At 40.5% G+C, this 25,146-nt stretch overlaps 1 protein-coding gene across 2 annotated transcripts; it reads right to left on the bottom strand.

The window, feature by feature from the left end:
* Nucleotides 1–412: 412 nt before the first annotated feature.
* Nucleotides 413–25,111, bottom strand: RTN4IP1 (reticulon 4 interacting protein 1). 2 transcript variants are annotated; one of them, XM_074581017.1, is made up of 9 exons: nucleotides 24,853–25,111; nucleotides 22,709–22,860; nucleotides 21,831–21,899; nucleotides 21,465–21,589; nucleotides 16,240–16,288; nucleotides 14,572–14,708; nucleotides 12,322–12,505; nucleotides 10,857–10,949; nucleotides 413–546 (listed from the first exon to the last, which is right to left on the bottom strand). In XM_074581017.1, exons 1-9 carry the CDS (start codon nucleotides 25,109–25,111, stop codon nucleotides 430–432), a joined length of 1,185 nt encoding a protein of 394 aa, XP_074437118.1. In that variant the 3' UTR covers nucleotides 413–429. The 2 variants fall into 2 exon arrangements, with proteins under 2 accessions (XP_074437118.1, XP_074437119.1); XM_074581018.1 differs by lacking the exon at nucleotides 10,857–10,949.
* Between the last annotated feature and the right edge of the window lie 35 nt (nucleotides 25,112–25,146).

Genomic DNA, 25,146 nt, shown 5'->3' with positions numbered 1-25,146 from the left:
TAGGAAAGGCCACGGAAAAAAGGACAGCACAAGCTTTATATGGACAATTAGATAAAAGGTGTGCCTCAGCACTTCAAGACTTAGTTAAAATATCTGGAAAATAAAAGCTCCAAGATCTCCAAACCAAAAACGCTCCTGGCTGTTCCTCTTATCCCAAGAGTGAGGGGTGTTCCGCAAAAGTCACAACTACATTCTTAACATGGTTATCACGTTGAAATACCTAAGGGACATTAGGACATTTCTTGACTGCATATTAACAGGCAGAGTATGAAGGAATAAAAGAGGCTTTGCTAAAACAACACTTTTTTTTTTTTAGTTATGCACCCTTTGTGAGCTTTTAAGGAAACCAAATGCTATGTACCAATTCATGTTCAAGCGTAATTTACCAGTAAAGGACTGACTGAGGGCAGAATAATGATTACAGATACTTTATTTTTTACTAATTACATCAATCACTGTTTTTCCACGTGCATGTCCTCCTTCCAATTTCAGAAAGGCCTTTGGAACTTCAGAAAAAGAGAAGACTTGATCAATAACTGGTTGAATCTAGAGAATAAAGAAAAAAGTGTCATTACATTAGGAATAAAATAACATCTCACCTTCACATTTCAAAACTGTATGGAGAAAGAGGGGAAGTTTATAGTATTTAGGGCAGAAGTTGCCAAATGATGTAGTCACTAGCTTTTAACTTTTTTCAGGGACCCCTCTGCATGCAGGAGGCGGCTTTTTGCTGCTCTTTCCCCAAGTTTTGAAACATCTCTATTAGCCCAGTTTGGAGCTCTCACTGGAGACTCTTAACAATAAAGTCATCATGCCAGGCTCTAACTTTTAAGTCCCTTTAAAAGATGACATTGTGAGTCAGCTTTTTGTTGTCCATAATGATACACTGAGGAAAAGGAAGAATCTTTTTTTTTTGTTTCTCATATTTGTCTACTATTTTTCTTGTTAAACCCAAGATTTTCAAGAGGTATGTGTTTAAAGATACTTATGAAACTAGTGCCTGTTTGCATCAGTACGTGCCTCAGTACCCTTACAAGCCTTGGCCACAAGTGAAGTACAAAAAAAACGAGTCCACAAACATTTGTTGCTGAATCATTTAGATACACTTGAAAATTCAGCCACTGTGTATTCCAATAGGCATACCTCATTAAGCCCAGCTTGCATCAACTGCTATTTTGGCATTAATTTTGTAGAGTAGCCTTCTGGATTGTTTTAGACTCATTTCTAATACTGAAGGCGAAACAACCCTATTCACTGTCCCCATTAACTAAGGAGTCCAAAAACCCTATGAGCATTTTCTTTAGACATCATCGTGTACCGACAGAGGCGGAAGAAATCCCAGCTGCTTCTGAAAAAGACTTGTTGCTGACAGTCTAAGGGAGGAGACTTTTTCTACTGTCAAGTTCTGCATCAGCCTTCCAAAGGCTAAAATAAGCTCTGTGTACAAAAGTACCTCCCACACCCCCTCCCAAAGATCCTGCCTACCCCCTCGAGTTGGTCTCTTGCCGTGGATGCCTTACCACCAGCCCAGTGCACGTTCTCACACTGACGAGCTGATGCTAATCCTCCTATCGGAGGAAAACATTAACAGTAGATGAGTCTGCAGCTAGCTCGCACAGTGATGAAGATCTGAAGTAACAAAGAGCCAAACACCCTATTTACTGCGCTGGAAAAAGATCCTTGTTACTTGTGTCAGTGAAAAAAACACCTTCAGGCTTTTTCCTCGCAGCTACTACCGTGCACTCTGTCTTGATGAATACTCCAGAGGTGGCAACTGCCCTCTCCTGGTAGGACATGCATCTTGCTAAACAGAAAAGGAATACAACAGCAATAAGGAGACGCACAATTTGCCAGCATCAGAACAGTGCCATCTTTCAGAGGGCTTGCTTGCTTTTCCCAGAAGGCAAGGGGTACACACTCGGACATGCTGCTTAGAAGGTGGAAGTGCAGCACTACCAAGAAAAGGTTTTCATACGCACCCGTTTTCCCAGCAGCAGCACTGACCACCCAGCACCCTCCCCAACAGCACAACAAATGCAGTCTTCTTGTCGTCGTCTGTGCTCACATAGGTCCTTTTCTCAACTCAGTTTTATTTCTATTCATGCGCAGTGCCTTACCTTGAAGCCCATTCTTTGCACTAAAATAACTACTGGTTTTGCTTATATAGTAACAGTAATCCAAATCATCAGTAATCTAACTATTACACTGCAGTATCGCCTATTCTTGTCACTAAATTTTCCATTTTATCTTGTCAAAGCAAGCTTGGCAGTAGTGTGAAACTTTACATGGCAGAAAAGTAGGAAGGAGTGAACCCCCTCCAAAGAAAAAGTGAGAATTAGCGGCCAAATCACTAGGAGAGCAACTGTGCAAATAAATACATTCAACCTTGCCTCAAACTTGCCCTGCTGCAGGGTGCAAGGCTGGGTAATTTCTTCCCCTTGTTCTGCCAGGACAATCCCTGTAAACAAACCTCTAGCAAAAGGAATAGTAACACACGGCACAGGAGCCCAGAAAGATACTGTGCAACACCTGCTGCTGCTCACCTGGGGGACAAATAGGGGGCACAAATGATCAAGACAAAGTCATGTTTGGTCAGCATGCAGCACAGAATGGAAATGTCATCTCGGGCATCAGCAAAGCAGCAAAAACACTGAATGAGATCATGGCTTTGGGTAAACTGAGCACCCGAGTAAACTGCAGCTGCCGTGACTATCAGCAGGAGGAACGTGCTGCTGATCAGCAGTGACTGTTTTGATGAAGACCAACCCTTGCTTTCGTAGCAGAAGCCTGGGAACAAAACAATGCAGCAACCTTGGTGAGCCAAACACAAGCGCAGCACTTGTACAAGTACTTATTGTTAATGGCAGTTACATACAAAGCTGTGCTTCTGTTAAGAAAAAAAAAGAGAGAATACAGAAACTCAGGCTGCTGGAGCATGGACACGGATGACCCGAGCAGGGCAAGAGGCTGGGAGGAGGGGAAAGGTATTCAGGGAAGCAAGCAGTGCAGCTGCACAAGGGATTCCAGGGAAAGGCAGAAGTTAATTTCAGACATGTGCAGCAACTGAGAAAAAAATGAACAAGGCCCTTTAATGTTCTGCTACCCACAGTCATTTATTGTAGGTTGCAGCTTATAACCCTGACAGAGCGAGGTATGTTACGTCCTCAGCCTGTTAGGTAAAGTTCAAAGGACCGCATTTGAAAAGTGGTGACACAGGGATTCAGAGGAACCCCGAATTCAGCCTCACAGTTCAAAACACCGTGTGTATTGCAGCCACCACACGCTCAAAGCCCATCTGCTACATTGATGTAACCTCCAGCTCCATTTAAACGCTGGCTTTAGGCAGTGCTATAGAGAGACATGAATACTAAATTGATGATCCTGACAATCTAGAGCATTAAACATTTTATCTGGCTGGCTGGTCAGTCCCATTGTTTGAATAACCCTGAAAGGGCTGACCGTGTTGCAGCACAGTGATTCACTCAGCCTTTACCATAATCCACTGACTAAGATAAAATTTCTTCCTGTGAACAGACAAACAAGTAGGGGAGCGTCTGCTGTTTGTTGAATGTGTGATAATAAATGGAGATTAACTGGATAATAAAAACACTGCCTATTTACAGCCACACATCAGTTCCTTGCCAGAGGACACCTATTTGTTCAGGGAAAAGGGATTAAACTAAAGTCTGAGAGAGAAAGGATTACACACACCCGCATTGAAATGTTTATCTGAAAACAGACTGGGCCTGAAAGGTATTTTCTTCCTCTTCATTCTCTCCGAAGCAGGACATACATACTATAGAAATGAATCTCAGGTCTCTTGAAATGAACTCATGTGTTTGGAAAAATAGAGAGAGCAATTGCTGACGCTGATTAAGGCTATCCGACATAGAGCACAGAAGCGGTACCACAGCCAATCCAGCTCTGAACGCAGCAGGCAGCGAACAGGCACTGGCAGGAGCTGACTGGTCAGCAGGAACACGCTCCTGCTAATGGCAAAGCCCACCCATGCAGGGCCCTATCTCTGTGTTAGCAAGGACAGTCTGAATTTATCAGGAGGGGACAAGCGAGAAAACATGAAGGGAAGGAAGACAGCTTTGACCCTCGTATTAGCAACAAGTCGCTCCACTCAGTGTGGAGCTGCTTCCTGCCACTGGAGGGAGAGCTAGAGCCTTGAAATCCTCAGGAGAGAGACAACCGGACCTCAGAGGCCCTCAGAGCAAGCCTAGCTCAAAGCAGAAAAGAAAACTGAGTCCCCTCTCCAAGGGCAATGACAGTGCATTGGCTCTCCCCCAGGTTTGTAAAGGATGGCCATGTCAAAGCCGCAGGGCAGCCCTGCTTTGCAGAGTGCCTCCCTCCCGGCTGCTGCCTCCCAGTGCACGCACCCTACTTACGCCTTGGTAAGCAGCCATGAGCACACTCATGTGTACATGCTTTGGAAAAGACTTGCTTGTGCACAGAACAAGAGCTGTGATGTGCTCCACCAGACCTCAAAATCCTCTTGAGGGCTTGCCATTTTGACTAGCTGAGTTAGAAGATAAAGGCTGTCTTCCTTCAGAAATTACTACCATGCCCAAATGCAGTATATATGAGCACAAATGCAGAGCTTGATACTCTCCTTTGGCTTTCAGTAAGTCTCCCTTCAATGACAAGAAGAGGTTTGAACATAAATCATTATGAAGAACAGTCCCTGTCCTGTAATTAAACATTTAGTTATCTGTTCAGCACTTTATTGTCATCTCATGGAAAACATACTGTATTGGGACACTGCTGTTCCCGTCATTTCTTCCCTTTAGCCGAGCATCTCCTTCTCTGCTGTACTCCAGTTCCATGTTCTTTGGGTCTTAATCCCACCCCTTTCTTCAGCCTTCCTTCCTCTTGAAGTGGTGTGCAACAATGTATGCTCAGCTTCATATTGCTTTCCATCATTATGTTCTGGGGTCAACCCTCACTGAAGACAAAGATTAAAGTTCTTATCTTCTGGAACATCTGGCTCTGGTCATGTGTTGTATGGGTAGCTTTGCAACTATACAGTACTATATTTTTGATTAACTTATATTTTGGAGAATACGTACTTTCATCCAACAGCACATTAAAGGATACGTGATAACTTCTATCCCAAATACCTAACAGAAGTAAAAATGATCCCCCGATCCAGTCTCATATGCTCATAAGAACAATGGTGGTGCAGTGGTTAAGACGTGGGAATGGAAAGCATGTGTCCTGGGGTCTACTCCCACAGGCATCTTACAAACAAGTGTATTACCAGGTTTTGCACGTTTTTCAAGGCAAGGTACGTTCTTTCACATCAAGCCTCTGACAGTACCCCACAATAACTCATGAGTATCATTTACAATTATTAAAATACCAGAAGACAAATCCCAGTTAAGCAGGCTATCAGGGTATGGTCTGGAGTGTAGAAGAGGCTTAAAAAAAAAATCTCTAGTTCATTAATTGGCCCTGGCGGAACAGCTTCTATAGAACACAATGAAGAGCAGTAAGAAACTGGAACAAGCCCAGAACTGTAGTGTGTGCCAGCCTAGCCCAAGCTTAAATTAGTAGAAGTGAGGAAGATCCTGGGTTTAGTTACCCACTGAACCACGCCAAAAAACTTACTAACTAAAGGAAAGAGCAACTCTCTCTTCTGGAATCCCCTAGCAGTCATGTTCATAGTAGTTGTCCTCATATGTAGGCTGGTAATTACTGCTACCATATAATTGAGACAGAACAAACTTATGTACAGTTTTTTATATATATATATATATGTGAGTATATATATACTTATAGATGAAAGCATATTATGTATTTTATATATATATTAGAAGAACAGTCCTACATGACCTGCATCTCCCCAGCTCTCAGCAAATTAAACTCACGACAGACAAGAGCTGTCTTGTTGACGCCACGTTTCACCACTGTGCTAGACATAATTCCCTCCTACACTAGGAGACTAGAGCTCAGAACACTAGGACTGACTTTTGACAGAATATGCAATTACATCAGGCTGAGGCAAAACATTTGATTAAATCCCTGGTATATGACAAATTTTTTCCAGACCTCATCATGGTTTATGTGAGCTTACATATTCAAGACCCTATCTCTCCACAGTATGCAAAATTTCCATTAAGTCTTCTTCACAGACATTTTCTGATGTAATCACACAGCACTTTCATAAAGAGCATAAGCAAGCTACCATGTCCTGGAGGAAGAGGAGCAGATGTGTTTTAATAAAAATCACAGTGGTTTTTTTTGGTGGCCGTGACAAAATGCAGATAGAAGTTCCCTTTGGAAGAGAACGGACTGAACAGAGCTTTTGGCAACCTCTCCTCGATCAACATCTCTGGGCTCTAGCCAACCAACCTGGCAAGCAAAAGCACTGCAACAAGAAAACATAAAGTTTTTTAAAAAAAGAAGAAAAAAAAGTGCGAGCTTTGCAATTTAGCATGGAGAAAGATGGCCGTCGGAATGAGTGTGAGTGACTAAAGAGAGCGGGGAGAAGGACTGATCTGTAGTCAATTTAGACATTTAAGTACAGAATTGCTACCCTAGTGTCCTTTTTCAGATAGGGACAGTGAAGCAGGCACCACCCAAGGACGAGTCACCTTGGCTACCTTAAGATACCTTAGCGCAGCCATAAAGACAAAGACTGGGATTACTGCAGAGAAGGCCACATCCAGAGATGCCAGATTTGGAAAACATTCAAGGACTCACTATGTTACATTAGCTGTTTGATACTCATACAGATGAGAGAAATCTGCAACAGTTGTGCAACAAAGGCCAGGGAAAAAGTTATTTGCAGAACTGTAACAAGATGAATTGGAAACAAATCAATACACATGGGTTAAGATAGAATCAAGAATTCGTGATAACCTATGCTAGCAGGAGGAATGTAAACCATCTCAAATCATCGCCATCCAAACAACTCAAAACCCAAGTAATATCAAAGTGGATGACCATATCCATTTGTGTTATTTACTTCCTGAATAGCAAAGACTAGCAATAGAAAACAATTGAATTCCACATTTTAACAGGGCATCTCAGAGCAAATCACCAAAGGTAGATAAAGTCCTCATTAGTAGATAGAGAAATTACACTAGCAAAAGGTTTTGTGATTTGCCCAGCGTCGCACAGGAAGACAGCAGCAGAGCCAAAGAACAGTCAACGTCCTGTCCTCCAAACCACAGCAGCAGGTGCTAAGTCCGAAGCATCTGGTGTCTGCAGCAAAATGTATCATCAACACTAGGCACAAATTACATTAATATAGGCATGCAATTGTTTTTCTTATTTGTGCCTGCGCTGTAACATTTATCTAGAAAGCAAACAACACAGAGAATGATCATTTCATGATCGGAGACTCTACTTGTCCTTTAGCCTTCCTTCTGCAAAATCAACTTTCACCCATCAGCCCATCGGAAGAAAAGAGCATTAAGCCACCCAAAATACTGCACACACACACACACACGCACTGCATTTAAACGGCACTGAATTTCACATTTCTGTAGGGCTGCATGTTAACCCACGTCCTATCATGGTCCAGCAGGAATATACAACATACTTAGTGCTCCCCCTTACGACACTAAGGAGTCTTTTCAGCCTCCATCAGGCAACGTAAGTTATGAGAGCTTGGTGTATTTTCACAAGGACTAAATGGCACATGCTTAGAAAGGAGGAAAAAGTTTAAAAAGTAGCAAAAACCAAGACTGTCAACGTTAAATCCACAATGTTGACCACAAATACATCAAACTGATTCCTAAGAAGCCTTTCAGTGATGATGCTGGCAGCAGAGACCAGTGACAATGCTTCAGCAAACGGGGTGCCAGCAGATCTGTGTCCTGAACTCAAGGCCCTGCTGATTTCAGTTGTCTTTAGATGAGAACCTTGTAATTCACCAGGAACGTTCTGCCATGGAAAGAGATCCCCAACTTCATCAACTCATGTTAAGCCAGTCTTTACTGGCTCGTAATTAACTGGCGGAGTTCAACTCACAACAGGGACTTCCCAGCAGTTCAGAAAGTAGCCAGTATCTCTAAAATTTCACGAGGAAATACTTGATTTCCTCTGTGCCCACTTCTGAGGCATCAGCCTCCCACCCGCTCAGTCCTACAACAGCCTCTTTGCAAGATGTCCAGCTGCAAGGCAGAGAAAACAGCTCATAAACTGAAAATGGTTTTACAACCCTCAGAACTGAGCTGATGTGCAGGTAAATTACAAAAGGAAAATTACTCTCCTTCCTTGCACTACCAGCTCATCAAATCCTCTCCTCCTCCCCATTAAAAAAGGCTGTTGAAAGAACTCCTCATAGCTGACATTTTGCAAATCTTTATTCCTTGCTGCAAAGATCACCCATGTGAAAACCGGGCATCTTTAAACAAAATGCCCTTTTTTCTCATTCTTCATCCACGGAAGGATTGAGAATACTTTTGCTTTCGCAAAAGATTCACTCATCAGAACTAAAAACCTGTGTTGCTGCAAAAGAAATAAAAGAAAAAACCCTGATAAATCAGTATGTTCTGTAACTGCTTCAGGGGTATATACTCTTCAAAGCTTCACTCACTGTAACATCATCTCTTTAAATCATCAGCTCTTTTTAATTTCCTTCATTTAAATCGCCCCTCATGATTATACTTTCCTGAAAAAAGCCTCTCATTTTCAGAAGCTCTCCAATTGCTCTCCTATTCACACTTAATACAATCTCACGTCTGTAACAGAAAAGGCGATTCACTGAAATTTCAAAATAACTAAATCTTCCTTACTCAAAACTGTATTCACTCAAAACTAAGAAGTTCAACTACATGACCTCATTTTCCTGGTTTCCCGAAGTCTTCTTGCTACACGGTTACTCTTTGTGTTTTGTTTTTTTCCAATTCTCATTTATTCCTTCCTAGTCAAACATAAATATTTCTTTTCACTTAGTTAGGAAATTATGGTACACTTCCTCCAGTAATTCTCTCCTGCCTTTTTTCCAAACACCTGCTCTTCTGAATGGATGATTTGTCCATTTAAGAGAACTCTAGTGCCTAGACAATAAAGGTCATAGTCTTTTTAACATCTGTCTAAATACAACACATCTGTGTCTTATAAAATACTGATGATAGCACAGGTGTTTACAACATTTTACAAAATAGAGTAAAATGCTGCTAGAATAATGACTATGCAGATAAACAGTCTGACATTATGACCTGTTTTTGCACAGAGAATAAAAGACCAAGCAAACATCTTTGTCCTCGCGATCATCTTACAACAAAAAGTACATCGGGACATTTATATATGTATGACGTACATTTTAAATGGCATTACCATTCACCTGTCCAGATTATTAGGCAGAGAACACCAATTAAGCCCTATCTCTATTGCATAAACAGGTGTTTCTCAAGAGGCTTTCATGGGCATATTCTGCATTTGTTTTGCACACAAGGTAGGAGCGGAACACAAAACAAATTGTGAGTGGCTAAGAATCAGGACAAACGGTAAGAACGAAGACAAGGGCGTTTCTGTTTCTTAGTCAATTATAATTTAGTAGTGTGACTGGATGCAATCACAGGATGAGGAGCATCTCCTAGGGTTTCTTTCTAGACCATGGGATAATGCCTACAGCGCTGGACATAATGCAAAGCAGAGTGGTGCAGAGCTGTAGCCAGGAACACACTTCCTCACAGCTTATTTGCTGATGCAGCCTCTATTTATGAGTAGGTAACTTTTTAGGCAACAGACTTTCTACTAGCTGTGTCAGCAGCACACTGGACACGACAGAGGAATAGGAGCGGCTGAATCCAGGAAAATTTTTATTCCTATCAGCAGCACTGAGGTGGCAAATGGAAGCAATCAGGCCTTAAGTACGACAGCAATTTATTGACTCTTCTCCAAACTCTGGAGCACAATGCATAGGGAAAAAGGAGATCAATGCTCAAACTCTGAGAGATCTAAATTTATTAATATGCACAAATTTTGAGCACAAGATGGCCTGACAGTTCACATGCTGGGATTTACCAGCGGTCATGACAGACTCTGCTTCCTCTTCTGCTTAGGTACCATACAGAAAGATTAACAGCAGTTGTCCATATTCCCAACTCTGGGAATTTTGGCAACGTGAAATTATCCAAGAGAGGACACTGCACCACACAGTCCAATAAACAGGCAATCAACTGCTCACTCTCATACACATTTTGTAACAAGCTCATAAAGCTGAATTCAGATCCAAAAAGCAATAAGCTATCTGCCACTTCATGCCTTTCCCCCAAGGCCACTAAGAGATTCCCCGAAAGCTTATGAACGCTCACAATATTCCACGTCACTGTGCTGAATTAGCGCAAGCGTTATACTCTGAAGCTCTGAAATAATGAAACACAAGATTCTTGTCACCACTCTGCCGATGCAGATCGTCTATGACCTGCAATAACCTGAATATTCTAGTTCTGCGCACATTAGGGGCAGGACTCCTGATCATCCAGGCTAGGCAACTTTGCATATGCAGATACACACAGTCATGTTTATCCTGACCAAATGAACCAAATGAGGCCTCTTAAAACATATCATTTTCAACACTAAGTTCATGCTAAATGATTCCCACCGGCAAAAATAAACAATCGTGGACATTCTTTCCTCATAACTCGGTAAACTTTGTGTTTTTAAAAACAGGTAGGGTGGAGAAGGAGAAGGCAGAACAGTCTTAACGATTATGAACTCCTAAATTCCATGCCAAAGGTAGAAATTAGAAACTGGAGCAAGTAAATTCTTAACTAGTTTTCCTCACTGTGACTCTTATAACATTTTTATTCCCTAACTGTGAACGACAACCATTTTGAGTCAAAGCAGCACCTCTTTCAGCACAAATACCCAAATAACCATTACTGACATACCTTTCCAGAATCAACTAGTTCTGCTATTTCATCCAAACTTGGGCCACTTGGCATAAAAAATGCCCACCGATAATGGACTCCTTTAAAGAGATGCTGCAAGAAAGATCACAGATATATTAGAAAATCATGAGAGGAAACTGAAACTGGAACTGAAATTAATGACAGAAGCGCTAGAGAAGTAACTGAAGGAAAAGACATGGAAATTATACGCTAGTTTCTGAAAAAAAAAAAAAAAAGTCACTAAGCATGTGGATTAAATGTACAGATGGGATGTTGTATTACCGCAATAGGATCAGGGTGAATTTTGTGTCCAATTGCACAAGTCAGCTAGTTGAGAAAAACAACCACCTTGACTCTGCAGCTAGAAACAGCATTATTTATTACGTAAGAGAGAAATGGTGCTATATAATTACATTCACAAAGAGGGCGAAATAAACCCAGCGATGTGACATTTAGAACCTTCCACCTCAGTGTCAGTGATTAAATTTTCCACAATCCCATCTGCCAAAGGTACCACCATCCAATGACAGATGGCAGCTCACATGAAAAGCATTTTGGGAAGAACTCACAAGCTCAAGTCAAGACCACCTCCTCTGAGTAGATCATTACAGGAAAAAGAGCCATCATCTGCCAGAGAGAGATGATTTTTAATACATGGCATACGATGCTCCTCATCATGGAAACATGCACACTGAGAAATAATATTACATTATTTCTTCCCAGCCTTTTAATTTTGTTTTTGAGCCTTCCTTTGAAAGTATTGGTGCAGGACTTAGAATCTCATTCAACCATGCCATTACAGGAATACCATAGCAACTGCTTGAAAAGCACTCATTTGGAGAGCAAGTACACACGTTGAGAGAAGAAAGAGAAAAGTTCTCAAAAGCCTCACTGATCTGGCCACTGGCAGAACGTTTTAAGATCCACTTATGAAAACTAGAAAAATCAGTATCACCATCCAGACATACGAACATGAAAGAGATGAAAAGACTTTCTAGCCACCCTCAACCAATTTTATTACTCTCTGGTGCTGGAATAGGATGAAGAGAATCAGTCATGGAACAATGTTTTGAGAGAAAGAAAGCCTGACCAGCCTAAAGCAAGCAGCAAAATTACCCTGACTTCAATGAGGCAGGGATTTGCTCTGTTTACTGTGAAACGCGAGCTGTCAGCAGGACTCACTAGGGAAGCCATATGGAAAAGGCCACAATGAAAAGCACTATAAAGACGCAAAACTTCAAAGCACCTCAGACTACCACATACACCAATCAGCACCACCCCAATGCATTTTTTTTTCAGTACAAGAAAGAAGGAAAGAATAAAAATGCATCTGAAGTATCCTTAATGATATATGAGGAAAATAAACCAGATGCCTCTAGATGAGCCACATGACTAGCATCCAAGCCACAAAGGAAGCCACTAGGCTACTACATCATATTAAAATATATAGGATTTTGTCAAATACCTTTACAGTTTTGGAACCAACAGTGACTCCTGTTTGTAGCATTCCATCAGCCACTCCAAGTTTGTCCATATTGATCAGGAAAGGTGTCACCAAGGTAACATATGTTGCTCCTGACCATTTCTTCAGGAGATCTAGAGCCCACTTCTCAGTGGATCCACCAACATTATCTAGGATGAAATCAAATCTGCAGACATGTAAACAACAGGTTTAAAATCATGATATGGGAAAAACAATTTCATCATAATTACGCTAATTCATATCAGAAACTGGCTATAGTTTACATTTCTATCTGTCACTCCAATGCAATAAAATAATCTGCCTGCAAGACAGGAGCAAGAAAGTCCCAAGATTTCCGCTAAATCCCAGTTTTACTGTTCAACGGGAGTACATTTGCTGCACAGCAGACACAGGCTATTTAGATAACTTAAACTGCACTTAAACTCCAAAAAGTAGACTCTTAGATGCACAACTACATTCAGTACTTGCTTAAAGCCTTCTAGAACTCTATCTCTTCAGCCCTCCCACTAAGACTACTGGTACAGTCTTGAGGTCTAGTCCTAGCATTGAACAATATGGTATGTGCATGTAAAAACTAGTCTGGACTCACGCCCTGAGTAGGAACATCTCCTGTACATGCTGTACTCACGTGAAAGTCAGTTTCAGTGGCCAAAGTTACATAAAAAATATTCTCTACTCTACTCCATCTTATCTGCTCACATCTTTCCTGTGACCCAATTCTCAGCTTCACTTCTAAAAGTCTTTTTTGACTTCCGTATTTGTTTGAGGGCCATTTTACCTCTACTGGCAGCTCTCTTCTACCTATTCGACATAGAACCTAACAATGCAAAGGGTCTAAAACCTTCCTTCCCTCCATGAACGGGTATATGCAGCCTCTGGCAACAAGCCACAGTTTCAGCATTCCTTCTCATTATCCCAGCACGTGAGCTTTTTCATCTGTATATTTTCAGCAATCTCCAGATTGCAACAGAAATGCATATACACATGCATCTAACCTAAATAACCTACAAATAAGAGGGAAAATAAGCAAATTAAATAGAAAAGTTCTTATCTCTGGAAAGACAGTTTTCCTGCCTGTCTTCCAAGGATGTGATTTCATGTTACAGTTCAGTCAACCTAACAAGTTACCTGCCAACAAGAGAAATTAAAATCATGAAAACTAATGCTCCGGGAAAAACTAGCCCACTCTGGGGTCTGAAGAGTCAGTACAACTGAAAAGGGGAGGGAAAGAAGACCATTCCCCTAGTGGTCTTACCCGTATCACAAAACTGTACCCTAAGACAGTGCTGTTGACAGCTCCTAAAAAGGGTCGCTTGCTAGAATGGGTGTTTAGCATTTAAGATGTTGAACTGCACAAAGGCAAATTTAGCGCTGCTTGCAAACTGCTAAGTTAGTTGCTGCACACCCTCCCCATACGGTCAGTGACAGTAACCTCACAGTTGACTTCAGGCCTGCTGACAACCACACCACAGTTAAAGGGCACATGGCTTCTCAGCATAGTTATCAGTAAGATTCTTTCGTAGATTGAACAGCTTCTATTTCCTCTCCCAGAAAGTTAATGTGATCTAACTAAAAGGAGCAGTGTAAATAACACATTCAAATACAAATCACAGTAGACTAAACAGATGGAAAGATTACAAAACGAAAAAGACTTCAGTTTTAAAGAAAACCCTCAAGCTAGTTTAAACACAGCTATGACAAGCTAGGTGTAATTGTTTATCAGAGACAGCCACACACAATGGTACAGAAGAGAAATTTAGCCACTGTGCAACTCAACTGGGAGTAAAGACCTTCAGGCAAGTCACTTAACTGCTTCATGACACAGTTCTTCCCTCTAGAAGATCAATTTTACTATTTGCTAACCTCACACAGGATTTCTGAGACTTGTTTTAATTTATTCATGCTTTGTAAATGTTCCAAGAACCTTGGAGGGAAGGTGACAGAACTGTTCGAATCACAGTCATTGAAGAGAACCATGTGAAAGTGAACTTGCCTCCACAAGCCCAATTAACTCGCTTAGTCTTACAATGAAATCTGTGCTTGGGATATTCACTTGGCAAACTGCATTCAAAAAGGGATGGGATGAATTTGCTTTACAAAGTAACACTTTAGAAATGGGGAAGAAACAAAAAAAAAAGGAGGGAGTTCTGATAGACTGGAGTCAAGTAACCAAAAGGCAGAAGGTCCGACCACCAACTCCTTCATCTCAATATAAGCAACACAAACACGTACAAGGGTAATGTTTTAAGTTGCTCTTCCAGATTTCCAGATTTGTAATCAATCACATCATCTGCTCCAAGCTTTTTCATCAGCGTGCTGGCATCATGAGAACAAACTGCTGTTACATGAGCACCCCAGGCCTTCAGTAGCTAAAAACAAGCATAAAAAAAACAAAAGTCCAGAGTTTAAAATTGAGTGAAACATTGAGAACCACTTAAAAAGCCAAAGTCTCATTATATTTATATAATAAATGAGGACCTTTAGTAGGGAGTGGGGAGACTAGGCTCCAACACAGGGTAACTTGTCACACATCCCACAGACAAACAGTGGTTAGAATTTATCAATATTTAAGGAGGTTTTGGGGAGGGGGGAGTTGGTGTGGTGGAAGGAGGGTGTTTTTTTAGTGCCACTTACAGATATCAGGTCTCTGGATAAATAAGACTTTAAATAAAATACTCAGCTAAATGTATACCAAGAGGTATTGCCCAAGTTACCAATCCACAAAACTGTCACCAGATCAACCATTAAATATTATTAAATATTTCAAATTAAAATATTTTATATTCCTACCTGCTCATTAAGTATTTCATATATCTATCTCACTTTAAATAGCTTAAATGTTAATAATGAGAAAAAGAAGGAAGTCATCTGTGATTTACCACAGGGAGGATGTCAGATTATCTTCTACTCCAAAAGCTATAGCAAAGTGAAGGATTTTTCTAGTTATTTATCTCTTTTGTAATCTCATTTTTCATTCACGTTAATTAATCCAGAATAAATGTAAAAAAGATTAATGTAGCTTACTCACAATTAATCAGGTAGAAATCACAACTAGTCAGTGGCTGGTCAGCCTTTCGTACTGATCTAATTTAGCCACGTGCTTTACCATGGATCAGGCAAACAGCATACCACTGGAAACTCTCCTGTAAGCCTCTTTAAAACAACTGTTTACGGTCTAGTAACATGTAACACAGTGATGCAATCGCCGAACTTCTACATTTTTTTCCTATTCTCAAGGGAAAGATGTTTCAGCGTAAGATGACACCAATTAGGATCAAAATCCCCAAATTAAACGACAGCATGAAAAGAGGATGTTCCACAACAAATGGACCAGTAAAAGAGCATGTTGACTCTCCAAAGTTGAAAGCTACTGGAATGAAGACAGCCAAAAGGGCAGCAGGGCAAAGACAGTGAGGGAAAGTTAATCTTAAACCACTGCTCTTTACATATACTGCACATAAAAGCCTGGTGCCTCTCATATCATTTGACCACCTACAACAGTTATGGTAGATGATACATTCTCAATCTACGCATACACCAAGTTCTTTTCATATTTATGGAGCAGAGCGGACTGAAAGATAACGGAAACAGGCTACATATTTCAAGTTGGACCAATCAGACTTCCTGCACGCAAACTGTGAAATGTGATCTTTCACTACCTACATTCACCACTCTCTTCTTTGAAAGTCCCTGCTTCCTACTTTAAAGTAATAAAACATAACAAATCAAAAGCAATAAACCTGAAAATATTTCAGTTTTGGAAATATCGATCAGATGTATCAGACAGATCGATCAGTAGCTTGCTATTTCACTATTCCTTCTCACAATTCCCTTCTGTTAAATTTTTTTTTCATATTGAATAGTTTGAAGGTGGATCCTGGGCATGCTGGTTTATATTACCTGTACAGCAAAAGTACCAACTCCTCCTGAAGCTCCTAATATTAATACTCTGTAAAACAAAATTAAAATATATTAAAAAGTTCTTTAAATAAACTCCATAGTAACTATGTATTCTAATGCTTCTTATACATCGCTGACACCAAATTATTTTAAGCAAAAGATTGTATTTGTCATTCAATGTTACTTAGTGGTTAACTCTTCAGATAACCAATAATGTGACTTAACATTGTTGATCATCTTTCCTATGCCAAGAGCATTACCTCAGCACAGCCAAAGAGACTTCCTTGTATGTGCTTTCCACTAAATCCAGGCAGGGGAGCTGTCAGGCAGTAACATTTATCACCCAAAACCCCTGTCCCTCACTTGCTCAAACATAATTGTTCAGTTTGGGACAAAATCAATTACGAGTCTTTCTGTCTCCCAGACTCCACTGCTGTATCTCCTAAAGAAAAAAAATCTGATTCACCAACATTTTATACAAATTGTTGTTATCTAAAAGTAGTTTAGTATCACATTATTTAGGGAGACTGGGAACTTCAGAATACATACAACATAATTTTCCCATATTGCATAATATTTATCTAACAGAAAGACAAAAAAGCAATGAAGTAGCAACACCATAATCAAGTTTAAGTTCTATTAAATGAAGATATCTGCCTTTTTCTTCAGAAAAAAGGCAGTAGAATTTTTCTAGTTCACTACATCTCTACAAGACCCTGTAAATGCCAGGTTGTGGAAACTGGCAGACAAGGAAGAAAATGAAAGAGGAAATTACCAAATTATTAGCAAGTGAGAGTTCATTTTAACTGCACGCACTACCCTAAATGTCATAAAAATTAATGCAAGTTTAGTTGTGTGAGAACCTTACTGCTAGCAGCCTAATCACTGTTCTAAAATTTCATCTGGATATTTTATTAAATAACTCAACTTCAGAAAGTGAATTAGTAAGAAAGCCTTGCTGCCAAAGTTACTAACAGTACTTGGACTTTGGGCCCATTTGCTAATTCTAGGCCAAAAGGAAGATCCAAGAGGAAGTCTTGGCATAGGCTTGGGGAACATCATGTTTCTCAGAACTTTTGTTTGCCAGAAAAATTTCAGTATCTTCAGAAGCTGCTGGTGTTCCTGTTTTAAATCTTACTGTGCTACATGTTGAAGGAAATTGCTTTTCACAGTGCAAAATTGTAATATACAACCTGGAGTCTCAGTTTACAAAAATTCTTTGAAGTAACCTAAGAGACTTGGCTTTGGTCACAGTATCCATTTAAAAATGCATCCTCTTTTGTAACTGATCAGATTCTGTTCCCTCCTATTTCACTGATCCAAGCTGCAAAATTCAGACTAAGAATCTGAAACCACAATGCCCGCAGCTTTTAAATCTGCACTTATCCTCAGAACCATGCTTCTAAGGACACATGCCTGAAGCAACATTCATATTTAAATTTTGTGATACTTGAAAAGGCTCAGGGATGCTACACTCAAGATATTGGGTTAAGCCCATCTTTATCCTTACAAAGGACAGCTACAATTAAATCCTTTCAAAAAAACCTTGTCAAACTGCCTTTCCAATTTTACTCCATGCTTAAAAGGGCATTTCTTCCACTACAAATTTGGGAGAAAGCTGTCATTTTAAAATGTACTCTTTGCTCAAGGATTTAGGTAACAATATCAGTTTTGGGAGGCTGCTTGGCTAGGACTTCTTTTTATTTTCTCCTTCAATAAAAGCCCTTGAGATTCTTCAGTAGAAATACTTTCCAGATCTGATTTGTTCCTATGTTATGTGGGCTATTTTCTCCCAGACCTTCTAATTTTTAAAACCCTCTCTGTATATTGTGACTTTAAGAAAGCTCTTTGCTTCAGAGACAAACTACGTCTGCACAGGAGGTCCATGTGCTGCAGCTCAACAGATCAGCATTTTTACAGCACTGAGGACAGCAAGACATTTTGTTTGGCACAACACAAGGAAGTGGGGAAGGGTTTGAAGGTGCAGGACCTCTTAGGACGGTACTGAAGGACCATAGATGGTGGAAAGTGCCAAAGCACAGTTTTGTTCGCATTGCCTGGGGAAAACACAGCCAGGAGAAAACATATCAGATAAACTACTTGTTTCACTGCAAAGGTGAGGTCAGGAGTAAACTAATATATAAGCATGTGCACGAGGGAACAAACTAATGAAATATTTGATCTGAAGAAAGATCCAACAGAACCAATTCTCTCGAAAGAACAAAACAAACATTCATACCCTAGGCTTTGCTCCCTTTTGACAGAAGCACATAATTCAAGCCAGCATTCAACAAGCCCCATATGAGGCTCTGGCGGTTGAAATAATCAGAGAGTCAGCAGATCTCTCCAGATGAGCATGCCATGGGATTTGAGAGTTTAGCCCTTCTGCCTGGACCCTGCTTGGAACTATGGTGTGGTCAGAAACTAGCGTCAGAGAGCCAGGAGCACTTTCAGCTCCTGGTGTCTCCCCTCCACCAAAAGACACAGGGGGTGGGCAGTGGGTGTACAGATCAAGGACTAACATTTCCTCCAGATTATAAACAAGTAACAATTTTCAGTGACTCAGCTACATGCCAAATAAAAATATTTATTGAATAAATATATCAATTGTGTATGTATATAAATTTATATATAACATATATTATATAAATTTGTATATATAAATTGCATTTGATTATGCCAACAAAATGTCCCTAAGAGATTTATTCCTGTATCAACAAGCATTTATCCTGTCAAGAAGTTTTACGATCTACACTCACTTTGTACTTCTCAACAGATAAAATGATGAAGTGACACATAGACTTTAAAAAAATACATTTTCTAGAGGTATTATATCATTCAAATTTTCATTGCAACAATAAAAACCAGGAGTACATTTAATAGCTTACAGTAACAAAATCCAGCACCTCTCTCCAGCATACTTAAACAAATAAAATACTGACTCTGTATTTATGTAAAAGACCTCTACATAATATTAACATAAATGTTTTCAAGAACTTCTCAAACTGTCAGGTTTGGGGTTTTTTATCATGCTTTTTGTGAATACAGCAAGCAACATATTTAACAGTTGTTGTTGGACAAACAATCTCTTTTCTACTGAATCTGGACACTGGCACATATGAGAAGCTCTCCTTATCCACAGAGAACTCCAAAATAACAGAGTCATTCTGAACATTTTGGATAACAAGAACATTCACTTTCGGCTCGTGCAAGAATACCAACATAAATTACAGTTGCACAGCATAAAAGTTATGGAGAAATGACTGGAGTTACAGTGAAGTAGGAGACATGAACAATGTGAGCACACTTCAGGTAACTTGCGAAAACAAAATTTGTGAAAGTGTGCGCAGATGCAGCAGATACTCCTGCCAGATCAACACACAGACTGATAGCGAGTATGTCTGGTTAGCCCACCCTTCCACCTTAAAGAGGCAAAGAAAACAATACACACCAATAGAAAAATCTCGCTGTTTCTAAGATGTCTTAACACTGCAATAAAGTATCAGTGAAGTAGCTTTCATCAAGGAATACAGCTGCTCTTTCAAAATAAGACACACTCTTGTGTGTATACACACCCTTCTACATAGCTATTTACATACACCTACAGGAGACAAAAAGACCAACATAAAATCACATATGTAGGTAACTTCTTACCAAACATTAAATTATTTCAAGAAATTAAGAAACATTATGTAAATTCTTGTATTTTAAAATTATTGCCTTGAGAGAGTAATGTATAGCTCTGCTATACAGCTCTGCTGTTTTTACAATTCAAAACTTCTAGATTGGAAACATCATAATTTTGTAAATACATTAAACTGTTTTTTGCCGACAGAGCAACTAAATATTTATTTGGAACATAAAAGTAAATGTTAAATGTAAAGACACGATATAAATGCAGTTTGAATTTCACTTTTAACAATCTAACCACTTACCTGAAGATTGGAAAGATACTTTAAACAAGGCTAGCTTATCAACATATCTTTAGGTTAATTCTATTTACATGTGAAACCTAAGGTAATAAAAAAGTCAAAATACTGAAAAATAAAAAAGGCAGCAATGTATCTAGAATTTTGTCACTAGCTGGAAGGTAATTTCAGTAACGCTTCTTTGAAATTGCTTTAAATTTTGCAATTTCATTTTCTCAAAGCATTGTTTATCTTTAGAACAAACAATAACTTGATATTTTCATGATGAAATTTACCGTGACATATGAACAACCACTCACTCAATTATCTGCTGAAGATGCGGATGAAGAATTTAAATAGATCTAGTGTCCTTTGCAATGTGTTGCACTACAACAGTAACACCTAAGATAAGAGGAGGTCAGGCATATATGTCCTGCTGACCAGTAATTACTCTCTGACCTAAATTTTTGGTGCAGCATAGTAATTTTCATGATTATTTTTCAATTCCAGTATTTTTACTTTTGCCCTTCTTTCCGTTCTGAACATTTTGCTATCTATTTATACAAACATCCATAGGCCAAAATAACTGCAAATTTCAATTATCAGGAAAAAAATGGTATCTGCTCCAATCTTTTCAATGCATTTTTTCTCTTCTGTCCTCCATCTGCCATTGTCAGATTAACAGGCCGATAAACAAAGCCAATTTTTCTATTTGATTTGGCTGCTCATCTTGCACGTTTTCCTCTTCTCTTCTGCATTCCTGACCTCATCAAAGTTCTGATGAGAACTTCTACAGGTCAAATGAGACACAGTCACCTGCTCATTTTTTTCTAAAAAGCTGGAAAACCAGTCTGTTCCAAATGGCCCACATATGTAGGAACTGAGTCAACCCCACCTCCGTGGCTGAGAGGACTTTTTGTGAGCTGCCAAAATAACTCAAAGAGAGGATGTTGCATTTAGAGAGCTGTCATAGCAGGCAGAAAGGCAAAGTCCCTATAAATTCCTAGAGATACCATCCTGAAATTCTTTATATAGTCCTATACATTAGATACACATTGGACTACCTCTGTGTAGTCACTATATAGAGAAGGAGAGCAGCAAGTGGCTAGAGACACTTCAGTGAAGGTCCTTGTCTGAACTTCCCTTGAAAGAAGCCTCCCTCAGCAGTTGTGTAGACTGAACCTAGCATCTTCCGGCCAGCTGGTCTTTGTGAATATCATGGTATAACAGTCTTCATCACTGTTGGACATGTTTTAGAAGCAGCTAATCAGTGTAAAAATGAAACACTAAGTTTTAGCATCAGAACTATTTCCTTACCTTTTCCCACCACAATTACTTTTGTTCAGTCCTCCAACTTGGTTAACTGCAGACCAGGCTGTGAGACCTACGTATGGTAAGGAGGCAGCTTCTGTGTGACTGAGACACTTTGGCTTGAAAGACACCTGAAATAAAAGCAACCGTATCCAAGTCACACAGCAGATCTTACGTGACACTGAAATATTCAACCAAGCTTTACTGAATTGCAGATTGTGTATTCCACATTTTCAATTATCTTCATAACTACCTGGAGTCCAAATCAATCCAAGCACTAAGAAATAAACAGTTACTTAGACAATGAAGAAAAAAAAATACCAGTCTAAAATTTTTGGGTTTTGTCTGTTAGCCACATTTATGAAGGTTTACCTCGTTTCCACTAGCTACCACAAACTCTGAGAGAGTGCCCTGTTTCCATGGAGGAATTGCTGCCCACACCTAAAACCAAACAGAAAACAACTATGAATTTTTGTGACGTAGCGCATGATCATACCTACACAGAAAAGTCTTCTTCGTTAAAATAATCTTTTTTCCAATTTGCAGAATGTCTTTACTATTGCTTATCAGAAACCAGTTTAGCTTACTCTTTACACAAAAGACATCACAAGACTGACTAAATGAAGGACTGCAGAGCTATGTAAATAAATTGTACTATACACTGTGTACAAGACATAATTTTTCAAAAACCCCAAACTACTTCCATGCCAAGAAAGCCCACATTGGAGGGGATGAGGCTAGCGGGAGCAGAATCAGAACTTCTATACTAAAACTGGTGAAATGTGAAAGCAAACTGGTGAAGGTGAAAGCAAACAATAACAGTATTTATGTGGGGACTCATGAAGTGGTTCTTGGGTTATGCCAGAGTTCCTATCCTAAGTTACTCAAGAAAAAAATAACAACTAATCCCTTCCTGTTAGAATTCTGTCTTGAGTCAAAAATGAAGGAGCATCTTGAGTGTGCACTTATAAATAAATAAATAAATTCCTCTCTTGCTGCCACTGAAATGGACCAAAAATTAAAAAACAGAAGGGAAATTAACTTGCAGAAGCAAGTCTGGGAAAGACCACATTTTTCAGAGAAAAAACAGTAGGGAAGAAAGCATTCTAGAAATTTACTGCCAGATTGTCCTCATTCAGAGTGTAACAACATTAAAGAAAAAGAATTTTCTTAAGAGGAAAATGAAAGCTGAACATCTTATAGCATATTTTATCTATACATTTTAGAAAAAGAGATATTGGAAGTACCACCTCATCTCCAGGTTTGAAATAAGACACACTTAGTCCACATTCCATAATAACACCAGAGACATCTCGACCAAGTGTTAGTGGAAATTCAGTGTCCATGCTTTTGATTTTCAGGGGATCTCGCTTCATATTTAGTGCAGTTGCACCATAACCACCTGCAAAACATGAAATTAACCATGACACACCACACTGTGTTTTCATTTATTAATTGGACAATTGCAATTAGAAAGCATTGTCTGTACCTAATGTGCCTCATTTCTGTTATACATTAAGCATGCAAAAAATCCACAATACTTTATATTTTTACAGAGTTTACAACTAAAGAGCAAATCTCATTCTGGCTTATTTGTTCATGAAACGGCTCTCCATTATAAAAATATATAGTATGGTGAACACTGTCAGAAATTCTAAGTCTGCTGGAAATACTCTATTTTCCAACAGCATCATGTAGCTACAAATCCAAAAGAACTCCAAGCAACAAATCCAAGAACTCCATTTGTCTTTTCAAATAAAGTACTATAAAAAGCAACATGAGCATCACTGTAAAAAATATTAAGGCACATCCCCTAAGATGAGGAACCTGAACTTCTGTTCACAGAATGGTAGGGGCTGGAAGGGACCTCTGGAGATCATCTAGTCCAACCCCCCTGCCAGAGCAGGGTCACCCAGAGCAGGTTGCACAGGAACGCGTCCAGGTGGGTTTGGAATGTCTCCAGAGATGAGACTCCACCACCTCTCTGGGCAGCCTGCTCCAGTGCTCTGCCACCCTCGAAGTAAGGAAGTTCCTCCTCATGTTTAGGTGAAACTTCCTATTTTCAAGTTTGTGCCCGTTACCTCTTGTCCTGTCACTGGGCACCACTGAAGGGAATTAAGTAAACTAAACAGGTCCAGGGCACAGGCTGAGCACTGGTACTTAGCTATTTGCAGTGCTCAGTTTTTAGCCTGGTGCGTGGCACAGTTTTGGCTGGGGCCCAGTAAGCAATAGCTAAATGCTGTGAACTCTCGGAATTACCCATCTAAAACTCTGCTCAGCCTAAAAAAAGTCTGCATTCGGGCATGTATGCCCTTTCAAGTGTTTGGACAAGTCTGCCTAGATGCCCTATTACGCTAGAGTTTTAATACTGAAAAGAAAAGAGAGAGACACAAAAGCAGGCACCTTGAAAGCAGGATGAAAGTGTAGTTTCTTCCAAATACTTTTACAGATTCAAAATACTAGTTGCACTTCAAGTGAGTCATTCAACAGGAATCCTCAGACAGCAAATGTCCCATAATCAAACCCACAACTACATACAAAGATTTTTAAAAATGTAGAGACCCCAAACACAAATTACAGCTCTGTCAGTAGGCTGCCTGCAGGTATCTCTGCATGCGCTCCTGAATCTTATTTGATATGCAAGATTACTTCTCAACATGAAATATAAGGTTGTCTACTACTGCAACTTCCTTCTTCTATTTTGGACATTGAAATCAAGGAAAAAACTGGTTAAATGGGTCAAATACAAAGAGTCAGTCATAGATGTAGAGGACAGGAGGTACTCAGATGACAATTCAGGATGAAGACACATGACGACGAACAGCATGGTCTGGACTAGGTCACACGTGCCATCTTTGAGCCAACTTTGACCTTCAGTCCCATTCACCTCAAAGAGATGGGAAAATCCAGGACATCTCAGGGGAAATGGCTGCTCCTTGGAAGGGCGAGTCTCTTGGTCAAGAGAGTGCCACCACCCAGATGGTGGGGACAGGGGAGAAGGCCAGGAGGCAAACCCTGCCATGGTTATGCTACTATCAAAGGGAAGCTGACTTGGGAACTTCAAGCCTGCAGAGGACAGCAATTAGTCACTCAGATTAAAAGCTTCCCCCGGCAATACACACACTCTCCTCTTCAGAAAGGCTTTTTGTACCGTTTTTACCCTAAGAACTTGGGAAAGTAAGTGTCCAAGAGATGGGTTTCCCACAGGGACAGGGGGCAACAAGTGCTTCAAGGGGGTCCCTCTTGACACCGCCGCGACAGGTGCCTCCCGGGGCAGGCTGGTGACAATGTCTCCACAGTTTTGGACGCCGGGGGACATGTGGAAGCCGCGCTCCTAAGCACACCCCCTGCCATCGCGCCAGCCAGGCCCCGGCCCCTCGGGCCCGGCACTTACTTCTCATGCTAAGGTCGATGGGGTTCAGGCTGGCGGCGTGAACCTTAATGATGACCTCGTTGGGGAAGTGGATGGTGGGGAACACCATGTCCCGGGTGAAGCGCAGCACGTCGTTGTGGCCGTACCGGTCTATGACCCAGGAGGGCATGGCCGACCGCGCCCGCGGAGAGGCGCGGAGGCCGCGGACCGGCGGCGGCTGCACGCCCGCCCGCGCCGCTCCGCGCAGCGCCCGCCCGCTCGCCGCCCCCCGTGACAGCATGGCTGGGGGAGCCGAGCCGGGCCGGGCCGGGCCAC

The sequence above is a fragment of the Larus michahellis genome, chromosome 3 (genome assembly GCF_964199755.1).
Source record: "Larus michahellis chromosome 3, bLarMic1.1, whole genome shotgun sequence".
Taxonomy (NCBI): Eukaryota; Metazoa; Chordata; class Aves; order Charadriiformes; family Laridae; genus Larus; species Larus michahellis.
This window is presented reverse-complemented; position numbering and strand designations above follow the sequence as displayed.